We start from the raw sequence: 15,242 nt of genomic DNA, 5'->3' as shown, positions 1-15,242 counted from the left end.
TGACTTCAATGGGAGGCAGGAGAAAGCGTGTTTTATGCCCGTGGCGCTCAATGGCCGCGGGCGAAAAACGGCGCGATAATTGCTATTCACACGGAGTATTTTGGGGGAGGAATATCTGCCTCAAAATTCCGTTTGGAGCTTTGAGGCAGATATTCCTCCCCCAAAATACTCCGTGTGAACATAGCCTTATTAGGCTGGCTCTTAGGTTTGCGTTTTAGGTTTGGATGCAGGGCTCTTAGGTTTATATACACCTTTTGAAATCAGTGTTTTTGGTGCAACTTTCTAAAAACATTTTATTTAAAATTATTTTTACTTTTTGAGATACTGTTGCTTTGTATCCTGTATACAGTGCAGCTGTATCTAGTGCTGAATCCTCCATCCGGCAGGTCAGCGGAACTGACGGGTTCAGTGACAGTGGGTCCTGCGTGTCTCTGACACATCTTGATCATAGTGTCTCGATCACATCTAAGTTCATAACTTAGATGTGATTGATAACAGGTGGATCCTGCGTGGTCACACTGATACTGAATCTGTATCTCAAAAAGTAAGTACCGTAAGTTTCACCAAACACACTCATAGACATTTTTGTTAAAAAAGAATATTTCAAAGGTGTACATAACCTTTAATGTCGTGTGTAATCCTGTAGAAATTAAAGCGACCCTCTGGTCCCGCGACAACATTTGAAATATTCCCGGGTATATGGAGTTATATCAAAGGCATAGCTAGGTTCTCCAGCAAACGGGGCAAAGATTCAGTTTGGCGCCCCCCCCAACCTCTTTCCCGACATCTCCTTCCCCCTCGCCGTGTTTGTTTTCTCTACCAATGAATGACGTGTCATTTCTTTTCCACATTTCTTTTTATGTAACTCGAGCATAAAAACATTTGTACATTTTACAATTAATATAGTTCTATACACAACACCAGAACCAGGCTCAGTACATATATACAGCACCAGAACCAGGCTCAGTACATAAATACAACACCAGCACAAATACAGCTCAATGTAGTGCAACCCCTGCCGTATAGGTATGTACGGCGTAAAACTATAGCTCCCAGCGTGGCCCGAACAATGGTAAGGATATGCTGGGAGATGCTGTTTCACAAAAAATAAATCCTATCATAATCATACCACCCATCATCTCGCTGCAGATCATACAGTGACTACAGTGCTGATTAGAAGCAGAATAAACATTTACATTAAGTGACTCACCGGTGACGTCTCAGATTCTAGTTCTTTTTCTCCATCCGGTCCAGACCTCTATGATGACTTCTCCTGGTCACAGACCATTTCTGCAGTTTGCCGCTCAGATGTCTTCAGCTTCTCACTTTTCCAACATTTTTACACCTATAAATAAAGATAAAGTTCTCATTATACCACACATTACGCCCCTAAATATAATAGTGTACCATACACCATACACTCTGTCACACACACACACACACACACACACACACACACATACACACACCCCGTGCCCCCTGTAGATAGTGCCTGCCATAGAGCCCCCTGTAGATAGTGCCCCAATATAGCCCACCCCTGTATATAGTGTCCCACAAATAGCTCCCCCTATAGTGCTCCATAGATAGCCCACCCCAGTATATAGCCACCCCTGTAGATAGAGCCACCCCCGTAGATAAAGCCACCCCCGTAAATAAAGCCACACACTTTTTTATTACAATAAAATAACTAACTATTCAAACCGTTCCCACGCCGGCCGGCAGCAATGGAGACCTGCTCTCTTCTGCGCAGGTCTCCTGGGGTTGAACAAAGCGTCTATGAAAGGCACTGATTGGCTGGGCAGAATAACTTTCCCTGTCATTCAGCGCCTTTCAACGACGGAAGCGTGTTACCGCTTAACTCGTAGAAAAGCGCAGAATGGCCGGGCACGGAACGTTATATTACCTGTTTCCCTCTGTGTTGTCCAAAATTGTCGCTACACTTCACAGACACTCCCTTTGATCTCGGATTGGCCAATCTAACAACAAAGGCAGTGTCTTAGACTCAGTCTCTGAAGCGCTGTGGCCATTTTGGGACAACACGAAGTGGACCCCAAAGCAGCATAGTGGTGCATAACAATTTAGGTCTTTTTTCTTCTTTCCTTTTTCCTTTGCCTTTCCCTTTTGCCTTTCCGTTTGCCCTTCCTCTTCCCTCCTTCATCTCTTCTTTTCCCTTTTCCTCCCCTATGATCTTAATGATCAATAGGAGGAAAGGATCATCCTGTAATGATAATTGCTAAAAGTTATTGTTATGTGTATGCTAGTAAAACGATCAAAATTTGTTCCATTGGTTGTAAAAGATTAAAGGGTGACTAAACTTTTAGAAACCTTTTGACATGTCATAGTGACATGTCAGATGTTTTGATCGGTGGGGGTCCAAGCACCTAGACTCCCACGATCATCAAAACGAGGCAGAAGAAGGGCTCAGGTGAACGCTGTGACGCTTTATTTCTGATCATCTTTCATCGGGAGTGCTCTGCTGGCTCAGTATATAGTCTATAAATCCGTGCACCGCTCACTTGGCTTTCTGAGAAAAGCCGATCAGAAATGAAGCAGCACAGCGCTCACCCAAGTGCTGTTGCCACTTCGTTTTAGCAATCGGCGGGGGTCTCAGTGCTCGGACCCCCACTGATCAAAACTTTTTACATGTCTCTGTGACATGTCTAAAGTTTATTTACCCTAAGGCCTTTAAAATGTAATTACTCGATTCTGAATAAAAGGGGTATTCCGATATTTATTTATTTTTTATAAGTCTTGTATGTGTCTAAAATACAAAACATAACATTTTGTAGGATTCCTGCCATTCAAAATCTTCTCCATTCTTCCACCGCAGTCTCTTTGTGGCCCCAGTGCTCGTTGTTTTGCTATAACACATGACCACAGTGACCAGCTGCTTCCCACCACCGTACCATTTAGTTCATTATAAACACCATGCCACTTTAGCTTGGAGATCTCTTCTTTTCCAAATGTTCATTCACTTACAATAGACCATATCCACTAGACATTCAATAAAAGTCTGATTGTCTTGTGTTCGACCCTGTGCCCCATCAATCGTGAACATGAAGGTTCCAGCTCATGATTTTAGTAAGTTGGCTTTGCCAAATCCAAAGATCATCTTCTTGCCTTACTTCTACAAGTGTAAGCACATAGAGGTCTATAATAGATCTAAATTGAGAAGTAACTATAACTTATTTTTTCTAGGTTAGTTATATGTAATGTGTTCATTTCACTGGCACGCTAGATAATAAAAAGATAGATTAAGCAGAAGTATTGGACTCTGGCCCCTGGTTTACAATTTCGAAATGGGAAAGAAATAACAAGGATTGAAGTGTTAGCAAGTTGCCTATTTAGATAGCTAGTAAATGTGTTGAGCATGTATGGGATATAACTAAGGGAGTTCCAGGAATCTGGGGAGATATCAGACACCTTATTTATTGGATCCAAGATGTCATGCAGCCTTTCTTCCCCACTGGATTGTAGGCAATGTTTCCAAGATAAAGACGTTTTGTCGCTTCAGGTAATATCCACATGTTATACAACTAGCTGGAACTGTATGGATATATTGCATAGACCTTTATGTGTACAGCAGCACAATAAGTACATGTAAGGCCTAGTTCACAATGATGTCATGGGTTTTATACAATGACGTCATGGGTTCTATACTGTATTTACCCTGATGGATATGATGGATCTGTTTTAAAAGCACCGTAACAGATCCTGATGGATCCCATTGATTTATAATGGGTTTTTCACATTTTCCTTATTTTTTTTACTGGTCAAAATAGCGCAGCAAACTACAATATTCTGTCCAATCAAAAGTAAATGTAAATCTAATGGAACAGAACATAATGGGGATGTAAAGCCAGAATAATCCTTTCCTATTCATAATTGTTCCAAAAGGGCTATATAGTGTTATGCATTCAACGTTCCATATTCGGCTGTGCTTATAACTTATTACTCTTACGCCTCATGCACACGACCATTGTGCCACTCCGGACGTTTTTAACGGAATCCGAGTGGCACCCGATAGTCTTCACGGACCCATTCACTTTAGCGGGTGAATTGGGTCTGTGAAAAATGAATCCGAGTCTCCGATCCGAGGAAAGATAGCACATGCTCTATCTTTCCTCGGATCACTGACGGGACTCGGCCGGCGCACACGGTCGTCTGCATGAAGTGTTACTGTAGTTTATAAATGGATTGTGTTCACTTGCAATTTTTTTTATCACTTCAAGTGGCCATAATTAAGAATGAAAATTATGCCCATTTCTTAAAATAAATGGTCAAAGCAATACTTTTTAAGTCTTTGGGTATTCTAAAAATGTTTTGGACCAATCAAAATCATCTTCGTTGGTAATAAAATTATTCTTGCTCAGTATTTGGTATCAGTACAGTGTTGAGAAATTCAAAAGATAAATTTATACTGATTTTTGCAGCACACAAATCAATTTTCCATCGAAATATTATTAAGCTAGTAGCATTTTTTTTTGTATGTAGAGCCTAATAAGATGAAAAATGTTCAGACTCAAAATTGGAAAATTATCTGAATGCCCTTTGGACAACATCTTCCCGCCTTTACATTTTAAAGTAAGCTTGTGACAGCCACTTGTATGCAAAGGGAAGTATCATTTTATAGGAACTTGTGAATTGCTGGGACATGAGGGACAAAGGTTTGTGATTACCCCAAATCCTAATGTGTTTATAGGACGTGCAATACTCTCATGAGTGTTTTCATACCATAAAGTGGTGCTTAGTATTTATTTGAATCACTCCAACTTTTTGTATTCAGGAATAGAAATTTAGCGTTCCCTTTTTGTGTATTGCTGCTATTTATGCACTTTAGTTACTAGTTACATACAATGCTATATAAATTAATATATCTCTCCATTAAATGCAGCCTCCGGAGCGTCAGATTGTGGTGGGAATTTGTGCCATGACCAAAAAGTCCAAGTCTAAGCCCATGACGCAAATTTTGGAGCGCCTGTGCAAGTTTGAGTACATCACTGTGGTTATCATGTCTGAAGACATTATTTTAAATGAACCTGTGGAGAATTGGCCCATTTGTGACTGCCTCATTTCTTTCCACTCCAAAGGTAATGTCTCCCCTGTGCGGTGCTGCTTGTGATCCTCTATTTAGTGCAGCTTCAAAGTAAAATCTTTTTGAATAATTAAATGCGTCCTGTCTGCTAATCAGTTAAATTGGACGTGTGTACATCTAATAAGGGGTATCTAGTAACGGCTTGTGCTCTGTGAAATGACTTTGTTATTAAGGGCTGGTATTTTCTTAGTATGCATACACACAGTAGAGAATTTTCCTAGGAATGGATAGTCTGCTTGCCAAAATTTCTCCTAGGAAACGAAATAAAATGTTGTAGCAGTTTTTTCGCACTGTGTAAATACAGTTTATTCAACTGAGCACAGAACTTGTATTTCTTAAAGACGTAGTCCATGACCGGACAATTGATGACCTATCTAGAGGTCATCAGTATATGATCGGTGCAGGCCCGTCACCCAGACCCTGCACCGATCAGCTGCTCCGGCTGCCTGCGGGCGCCGGATGTGTTGATCGATATGCAGTAGTTGGGGCCGGAAGAAGATAGCTCTGAACCACTGCATAACAGTCGTTCTGCAGGACTGCAGCTCTGCTCATATTAACTTGAATAGGAGCAGAACTACAGCTTGGCCGCTATTCTGTGACCAGAGCCATCTGCTTCCGGCATGGACGTCCGGTGCCTGGAGGCAGCCGGAGCAGCTGATCGGTGCGGGGTCCGGGTCTCGGACCCCCACCGATCATATGCTGATGACCAATACGGTGGATAGATCATCAGTTGTCTGGTCATGGACAACCACTTTATGTTCCGCTTACAGAGTATTTGCCAAGTAGCGGTATTGTTCCATTCCAGGACCTAAACAAGCATATATGGGAGATTATTCACATTTTTATGTATGAATGATTAATTTAATCAATGATAAATGTGTTTTTTTTTATTGTTCCTTATCGATCATTTTAGTCATATACATTGCTTTTATTGTTTGTTCCTGAATGGCTTTGTGTAAACCGACCTTCTATAAAGGTAGACTAAAGAATAGTAGAATACCTGAAGTGTTTCCTATAGAGCGCATCTATACATGAGGAATGGGTTCATATAAATCTCAATGAGCGTGGTTCAATTCTTTTTTGTATGTATGATTTATTTTGTGTTAACACATGAATTGTACTTTGATGCATTGGTGTCATTACCAATGTCCGTTTTTTTCCATTAGGATTTCCACTGGATAAAGCTGTTGCTTACTCAAAACTCCGCAACCCATTCTTGATCAACGACTTGAATATGCAGTATTTCATTCAAGACAGGTATATTATTGTCACTTGTAATCTTTGAGTTACATGTTTGGCTATGTTCGCATCACTTTTTTGGCCTACGTTTGACATATCCACTGGCAAAAGCTCTCATTGTATAGGCTGTGATGGATAACTAATAGAATCCATCACCCAGGGGCTATAATGGTATCTATTTAATGGATACCTCATGAACTCTCACGGCACTTTTCATGACGTATCCATCAGAGGAACAGATGACCGGAAAGCCAAACAGAAAGCATCGCATGTTTTTTGTTTTTTTTTGTTGCGGTTGGTTTCAGTTTGCCTCCGTTCTGCTAGGTTTCTCTTTTTTTCACGGAAACAAACAGTCTGCAGCACTATTGCTTCCGTGAAAAAACGGAAACCTAGTGGAACGTAGGCAAATGGAAGCCAACTGAAACAAGAAAAAACGAAAAACATTGAAATCAATGGTGATGCAAACGGAAGCGATTCTTTCCGTTTGGCTTTCCATTCATCTGTTCCTCTGATGGAACATATGAACGGAAATCCCTAATAGAAGCCAGCGCTGATGTGAACAGGCCCTAAGAGATGTCAGAAGATGTTATCAGTTGGTGTTCATAAGGCAGAACCCCCCACCAATGAATAGAACAAAGGGGCTGTAGTTTTACTCTGAGATTTCTGTATTTCAGAGTTGATGGCTCACCCATTGAAATCAAGGGAACTGTAATGCCTGTCCGCTTTCGTCATGAAATTTTCACAGTGAGGGTGGAGAGGCATGATATCTTATCAAAGTTGGCTTTGAAGTGGGTGGGCTAGCAGAGACCCCCACAATTAAAACCAAGTAGAAAAAGTAAAAAAGCATACACTTTTTAATAATGCCCTTGATTTGACCTCTTGGTTTTCCCAGAAAAAGAAAAAAATAAGTAACAACCTATATGGCCACCATTGCGACAATCTATTTGGAAAATTCGCTTTTTATCAACAGAGAATCTGTTAGTTAAATGCTATTTTTCCTGTGCATTGTTGCCAGTTTCATCCAGAGTATAGATCTATGCTTATTGCGGCTCTCTGTTTGGTCAATAAAAAGGGACTCGATTACACCTCCTCTCTATTGCATGCCCAATAGAGCATTTTAAAAGCGATAAAGGGCTAAAGCAGGCAACACCTTTTAAAGTGACACTGCACCTTTATTCTCCCGCTCAATCTTACGTCAGATGTGGAGCGACACTAGTTCCTGCTCAAGGAATGTCAGGCACGCGTCGTATTCTAATTAGTAGGATCCATTCACAAGACTTCTCGATCGTCGTTTGGTTGCCTTAGAAAATGTAAACCCAGCATGCACATGCGGCTCTCCATTCCCCAATGTTAGATGGAGCAGGAGAGCAAAGGTTCGTTGACACTTTAAAGGGATTGTCCCACGAAGGACATTTATCAACAATACACAGTATAGGTGATAAATGTCTGATCGCCTGGGGGCCCCACCACTGGGACCCCCACTGTTTACTACAACACGCGGTGCTGCTCCATTAAATGTCTGCAGGGCTAACGGAAACAGTCAAGTGCTGTACTCGGCTGTTTCTGTCAGCCCCAAAGACAATGAATGTAGCGATAGGGTGCATGCGAGACCACCGCTCCATTCAACCTTACTTAACTCCAGTATTTTGTGCCAAAATTGTGGTGCACGCCACCAATATATCTGGTACACCTCCCCTTTTCTAGACTCCTTCTAGCCAAGTCTCCTTTTCTAAACACCATTCAAAACTGTCCAGTGAGCCGCAAAAAGTGTCTAAAACACGTAATAAATCTGGCGCACATCATGAGGATTTCAACTTGCCTGATATTTTGTTCCCGCAAGAGATAAGCCACTGCCAGAGGGGTCTGGCAGTGGCTTATTCCCCTCTCCTCATTTAAAAAAAACATGCACGCTTGGCCGAGCATTCGTCTTTATAGTAGGACCTGGAGAAATTGCTGTTGGCCAAATATGCGTATCTCCTGTGTATGGCCAGCTTTAGTCTCCATTTTAAGCTGACGTGCGGACAGAATGCTGTAGTAAGGTATCGTTTGATAATTCCTGTGTAGTCTCTTGTCATACTCATTTTAGTCTCTTTTCTTCTGTAGAAGGGAAGTATATCGCATTTTGCAGCAAGAAGGAATAGATTTACCTCGCTATGGTGTACTTAACAGAGACCCTGACAAGCCTGATGGTGAGTTTACATCTCATATCACATACAGTTTATGCCAGCTGCCAAGGTAACCCTATAAACTAACTACAATCTGGAAATATTCCCTGGGGTCTGGCTGTCACTGGAGACAACGTGGTTGCTTCTTGTTGCTCTTAGGGTTACTGTAGATTTTAGATCCACACATCATTGGTAAATGTATTGCTGATGTGTAAGCCGATTTCGAAAACATGTCTATCTGGACTTTTTCATCTGGCTAATTTGTGTCTTTAGTCTGCATTTTATATCATTTTAACTTAGAATCTTGGCTGTATGTTAATACTTTGGGACAGATTTATTAATGTGTTGATGCCAGTTTTATGGTGTAAACATATAGAAAAATATGGTTAGTGTTGAATGCCATATTTATGATGCCCCTGTACCACTTTTTCAGAAACTTCCAAAGTGTCAAAATAGTGGGCTTCAAAGTAGCACCCCTTGCGACTTATTTATCGCTCATGTTCAAATTCCTGCGCCATATTCATTAAATGGGTGTGTGCCCTGTTTTTGAGTATAGCTTATTCTGCACTGAGGTAGTGACTGTGTGCCAGTGTTCGTAAATCTCACCCTTTGTTTCTTTATAGAAGTAAATGTTAATGTTAGGATTTATCCACAGAGTGTAGCCTAGTGGAAGGTGAAGACCAGGTAGAAGTGAATGGAGAGATCTTCCCTAAACCCTTTGTAGAGAAACCAGTTAGCGCTGAAGATCACAATGTATATATCTATTACCCAACATCAGCGGGAGGTGGCAGCCAGAGGCTCTTCAGGAAGGTAAGGAGTTGGAAATGGAAAAGTTTCAGGTAACTATGGATTCCTAGATGTTTTATCTAAAAAAAATGACATACTGCAAGACACTGGGACAAATACAGCTTCCACGTCTACATCCCCTGCCTTTACCTGGATCTAACACTTTCCACTTCTTGTTATTACACTAAACAATACAATCATGTCACACTTTGTGCAATGTCACATCCATTAGCTGCTGAGTTGTATGTGCCAGTGACAACCATGTATTAAACAGAAGATCGTATTAACTGAACTACTGTGTAAGGCAGCATCCATATGTTCTGATTTGCTATGGAAGAGTCCGGTTTTATTTAAATAAAATCTATTCATTGTATAATATAAAGATATGCAACTTTCTAAAATACTTTGTGCTTCAAAACATCAACGTTTTCAAGATGTCTGCTTTCAGTCAGTGAATGGAAACATTCAGGGGCTGAAAACGTGTCCAGATTATGCTCTGTTAACACAGTATATCAAAGCTCCCTCTTGCACCTATGTGAATTGGATATGATGGGGACAGGTTTTCAGCCTCTGGATGGTACCAATAATGTTTCTATTTACTGCCAGCAAGCAGATACCTTGAAAATGGCCTGGAATCAAAACACAAAGTATAGTCAAACATTTTATAGCTCTTCATTATACAATTAATAAGCTTTATTTACCTAAATCCCCCAAAAAAACTTCATTCTTTCAATATAATTTTCACAGGGAATCCACAAAATACTGTCAAATTTGGGCAGATTTTTCAGCAGTGTGTGAATAATGTTTTCAAAATACTATATTGCACTATACAAGTCTGCTACATGTAGACGTTCCCTAATACTAAGCACATTTTACTAGCATTTTTGGGGCTTTTGTAAACCAACACAAAATGAACTGTTTCCTATTGGAAACCACAATGGCTCATCATCAGCGCATGGTGTTGCTATTTGTATTTGCATTTTTTCTCATTGAAGTCAATAAGGAAAGCTTATGGTGTGTGTGTGTGTGTGTGTGTGTGTGTGTGTGTGTGTGTGTGTGTGTGTGTGTGTGTGTGTGTATATATATATATATATATATATTGCACACACACATACACACACACACACACACACACACACACACACACACTATAAAATATATAATTTTATCTATAATACAATTCAGAATTATACTGTACATGTTTCCAGTCACTTTATATTGTTTCATGATATATTGTAAAATGCATAACCTATAATACTTTCTATGGATTTTTCATTGTTTATTGTTGGTATAGATTGGCAGTCGCAGCAGTGTTTATTCTCCAGAGAGCAGTGTTCGGAAGACTGGATCTTATATTTATGAAGAATTCATGCCAACTGATGGTACTGATGTTAAGGTACACATTAATCTGTATAGCTTGTTTCTGCTATTCTGACAGTGAGGAAAAGAAAATTAGCATTTCTTTACATGTCTTTCAGGTGTATACGGTTGGTCCAGATTATGCCCATGCAGAGGCCCGCAAGTCTCCAGCTTTGGATGGGAAAGTCGAGCGTGACAGTGAGGGGAAGGAAATCCGTTATCCAGTCATGTTGACTGCCATGGAAAAGCTGGTTGCCCGTAAAGTCTGCTTGGCCTTTAAGGTTCCCTTAATATTTATAGTTATGTTTTATCAACTATGTTGATTCTAAGGATGGAAACTCTTAGGGTGGATTGACACTTCGAACAAGATATACGTCAAACTTATCCATAGGCCCCTATTCACTCGTCAGAGGCCTAAAGAGTGTCCTTTTAGCCTCTGTCTGGCTTGTACATGTCGGTATACCTTTTTCTGCTTTATACAATAGTGCAGTCTGCTGGCATCCAGTAAGAAAAAAACTATAAGGGACAGTATGCGTTTTTTTTACATGGGATTCTGTGGGCAATAGATTGCACTGTATGCCTATACAGTGGCATCTGTCCAAGGCATCTATCAGAGATATATTTATAAAATCCTCCCGGCATGTACCTCTGAAAGACACTGCAAACACAGTTATACACTTCTAGTAGTGACGCAACTATAGGGGGTGCAGAGGAGGGGGTTGCCCTGGGCACTAATGATCTTTTGCCATGTAAGGGGGCAGCAGTATTTTAAAAGGTATGAGTTGGATGTGTGGGCTCTTATACAGATTTTGCTTAAAGGCCCTGGAGATTTAAGCTACCAATTTGACTTCTAGTTAAAGGGGTTTTCCAACCAGTAAAAATTGATGGCCTATCCTCAGGATAGGCCATCAATAGCTGATGGGTCGGGATCCTACTCCCAGGACCCCGGCCGATCAGCTGTTTTGAAGGGGGAGCATCGCTCGTATGAGCACTGCTTCCCCCTCATTTTTACTTGCTTACTGTGAATTTTCGACACACATTTAGCGGTGATTCACAGATATTGCAGCCTTTTCTCCTATTGAAGTGAATGGGACAAAAGGCTGCAATACCTGTTAATCGCCGCTAAATGTGTGTCGAAGATTAACATCCATGCGGTTTTACTACACTTGTCTGATATCTGTTGACCTATTAACAGATCATTTGTTTGCGGGTAACTTATCAATATCTGAATATATTTATATTTTCAGCAAACGGTCTGCGGCTTTGACTTATTGAGAGCCAACGGGCACTCCTTTGTTTGTGATGTCAACGGTTTCAGTTTTGTGAAGAACTCTATGAAATATTATGATGACTGTGCCAAAATACTGGGGTATGTTTCTTGTTTTTCTGCTTAAATGGGCTGATATTGAGCAGTAGAACCATTTGAAAAAAAGTGTTGTATTTTGGCATAAAGAATGCTTTGTGCAATTGAGGTAAAAAAATTAATGAAAAACGTATTAATTACTGGCTACAGCTGTGTAGTGCTCGTTGTTTACACTGCTAAGTAGAACACTATTTATTATAACTATAAGACTAGGGCTACACTGTTCGCAATGCGGCCACATTCACTTTCATTGCCTGCGTTGCAGGCATGGCGACACAGCGATCTTTGGTTGTGCGACTGGTGTTGTGGCCAAAGTCGCTGTGTAGCCCTGGCTTGATTCAGACCGTGTGATTGACAGCTCTTCTCCGTAAGTCTAGGTCCTTTCTGTATCTTCTATAGACCATTTGTACTGCATACAATGTCATCAGCAGTGCTAAAGATTATTTCCACACAAACGCATGCCAATATATGTCTTCTATAAGATATGTAATATAGAGATTCCCGTAAATGTGTCTGTTGGCATACCAAGAAATGAAGAGAATGTATGCACTATTATCTGCTTTCAGCTTCTATTTAGGAAGCAAACAAGTTGAACTTATCATGCTCTTTTTTTTAATTTTATTTTAGGAATATAATTATGAGGGAACTTGCTCCACAGTTCCAAATTCCTTGGTCCATCCCAACAGAGGCAGAGGATATTCCTATTGTACCAACTACATCTGGCACAATGTGAGTGGCATGATACCTGTTTTTAGTTAGGATTGTGTAATACATGTTATGAAATGGTAAAAAATATTTTAAAAACTGCTATAGGAGAGATCACCAGACATGAGGGGAATCAGTGTAACATTATACAGGATTTTATAACACCAGTTTCACGAAAAGATCCTAGTCTGTCTGTTGCTAGTGTGAGTAAAGGTGCCGATTCAAATTAGACAAAACTTGGCTGATAGAAAAGGGGAGTAAATCTCCAGCTCACCGGTTCTGCGTCTCGGGTTGTGCACCTCGCTCGGATCCCCGCGACGGCCCGCGGTACGAATTGCAGGAAAAACAGAAGAATGATCCAGCGCTGTGTAGATTTAAAAGGGATGTTCCCACTTTTATTGAAGACAAATAGTATTAAAAATTGAACAGAGACGCAGTCTCAAGGTGGTGAATAATGTGGGCAGATGCTTGGCTGAACCTGACAATTTTGGTGGGATTGGCCGACGATCTGATGTGTATAGGGGCCACCCAACTTTTCCACCAACAGTATAGATTTTAACATTCCTGATCTCCTGATCCTCTGTTCCCATGCGAGACATGCCCCTGGAAATGGAGGATAATGGCTTCTGGCTGCTGAAATAATAGGACATACTGCCATTTAGTTGTTGGCAGCCATTCATACTCTGACATATGTACAAATTAATTCTGTTAACTGCATATGAAGTTAATGTTTTTGTAATTTTTTTAGGATGGAGTTGCGATGTGTAATTGCGATAATTCGGCACGGGGACCGGACTCCGAAACAAAAGATGAAGATGGAGGTTCGGCATGCTAGGTAATGCTAGAATTGCAGCACGCACTTAGCTGGCCAATTATGGCTTTTCTTTCAATATACACGTAGGGTTTACTTCTGTTAACTCAGGACATTGGTATTTGAAGATTGTTGAAGAATCTATGTGAGTGGCAGAATCGTATCTGTATATGTGCTGTCAAACACTCCATAACAACATAAGCCTTTCTTGCAAGAATGTTTTTATTTCATGTCGCTTGCTTCTTTCTTTGCCTTCAGGTTCTTTGAGTTATTTGAACATCATGATGGTTACAAAACAGGAAAGCTCAAACTAAAGAAGCCAGAGCAACTACAGGTAAGAAATAACTGATAGTCTGTACACTTTTAGTCTAATCTACAGAATAATAGTGTTGTAGCTATGACTGTGTATATAATCATCATAAAGTTTGTAGCAGTCAGCAGTAATTCAATACTAAAAGCATAAATATGTAATAAACATTGTCCTGGAGGTCCTTTTTTACAAATAAGTAATACTTTAAAGGGGTTGTCTCAAGATTAAAGGTTATTCCATAACCACAGGATAGGTGATAACATGGTAAACAGTTAGGCTCTGACCGCTGGGACCCCCACCAATCATAAGAACGCGGGTCACGTTCTGCCGAATTAATGCATGCGCACTGCCCCTCCATTCACGGTCTATGGGACTGCCGGAGATAGCCGAGTACAGTGGTGCTGTCCGCGTGTAAAGAAAACAAACCACAGCTGATTATGACTAAGTACAGCACGTCATCACCACAGTAATGTCAAGAGAGATTGGCGGGGACCACAGGACTGTTGCACTGAATTTAAAGGGGCATATTTGTTATTTTGGACCATAAGCGGCTGCCACTATTCTTTTTTTCTAGTGGTGCAGCATTTGGAGAGATTTGAGTACTCACTGGAGACATGTTGTGGTCCCGCACCATTGTTTAGAACCTAGGCTTTTAATCCTTGTTGACAATATTTTAATTGTCAGGTGGCAATAGATCATTATTTAGTGATATTTGAAAACTTAGAAAAAACTGTAAAAATAGTAATAGAGGTGAAAAAAAATACATGAAAACATCCATTTTATATGCTTGTCAAGTGAAGGGATATTTGTAATGGTAAATTCAATCCCAAAGGAAGAATATTTGACATATAACGTTGTCAAAATAATAAAGACTCTTCTATTATTTTTTTAACGTCTGTAATCCCATGTTATTTAAAACAGGAAGTGCTCGATATAGCAAGACTGCTGCTAGCAGAACTTGGAACCCATAATGATTGTGAGATCGAGGAGAGGAAATCTAAGCTGGAACAGCTGAAAACTGTGCTGGAAATGTAAGTGAAACAGTTAAACCTGAGCCCACAGTTAGGAGCCGACCTGATGTAGAGATTCCAAGACCTGTAGATGGCTGTACAGTCTTACATTTGCACTGCTTGCAGACGATGAACATTACAACTATAAAAATTCATATGTTGGTTCTAATCTGTTAACCCATTTATACCTAAATTCCAACCCATGTGCAGTGTCTATGTATAGTGCACCAAATAAAAATGCATGAACAGCGGGGATATATGGCTAGACGTCCATTCTTCCATTCTTGGTATCCATCATATTCCTGATTTCTGGTACTCACTGGACCTTTTTTCCATATTGAGTGTGCTATTTTTGTAGAGTAACATTACATTATGTTTCCAATTATTATGATAACTTAG

At 40.4% G+C, this 15,242-nt stretch overlaps 1 protein-coding gene across 8 annotated transcripts in view; it reads left to right on the top strand.

Moving 5' to 3' along the window:
* Window positions 1-15,242, top strand: part of PPIP5K1 (diphosphoinositol pentakisphosphate kinase 1) — a 180,676-nt gene that overhangs the window by 11,610 nt on the left and 153,824 nt on the right. For all 8 annotated transcript variants that reach the window (XM_075858098.1, XM_075858105.1, XM_075858102.1 and 5 more), the window contains 11 exons: window positions 4,895-5,090; window positions 6,262-6,352; window positions 8,438-8,523; window positions 9,155-9,309; window positions 10,580-10,681; window positions 10,764-10,925; window positions 11,892-12,013; window positions 12,635-12,736; window positions 13,461-13,547; window positions 13,782-13,857; window positions 14,755-14,864. In XM_075858098.1, the coding sequence (XP_075714213.1) occupies window positions 4,895-5,090; window positions 6,262-6,352; window positions 8,438-8,523; window positions 9,155-9,309; window positions 10,580-10,681; window positions 10,764-10,925; window positions 11,892-12,013; window positions 12,635-12,736; window positions 13,461-13,547; window positions 13,782-13,857; window positions 14,755-14,864 (1,289 nt within the window). The remainder of the gene's footprint in view (window positions 1-4,894; window positions 5,091-6,261; window positions 6,353-8,437; window positions 8,524-9,154; window positions 9,310-10,579; window positions 10,682-10,763; window positions 10,926-11,891; window positions 12,014-12,634; window positions 12,737-13,460; window positions 13,548-13,781; window positions 13,858-14,754; window positions 14,865-15,242) is intronic.

The sequence above is a fragment of the Rhinoderma darwinii genome, chromosome 3 (assembly GCF_050947455.1).
Source record: "Rhinoderma darwinii isolate aRhiDar2 chromosome 3, aRhiDar2.hap1, whole genome shotgun sequence".
NCBI classification, from domain to species: Eukaryota; Metazoa; Chordata; class Amphibia; order Anura; family Rhinodermatidae; genus Rhinoderma; species Rhinoderma darwinii.
Note: the sequence above shows the minus strand (reverse complement) of the source record. Positions and strands in the feature narration are given on the sequence as shown.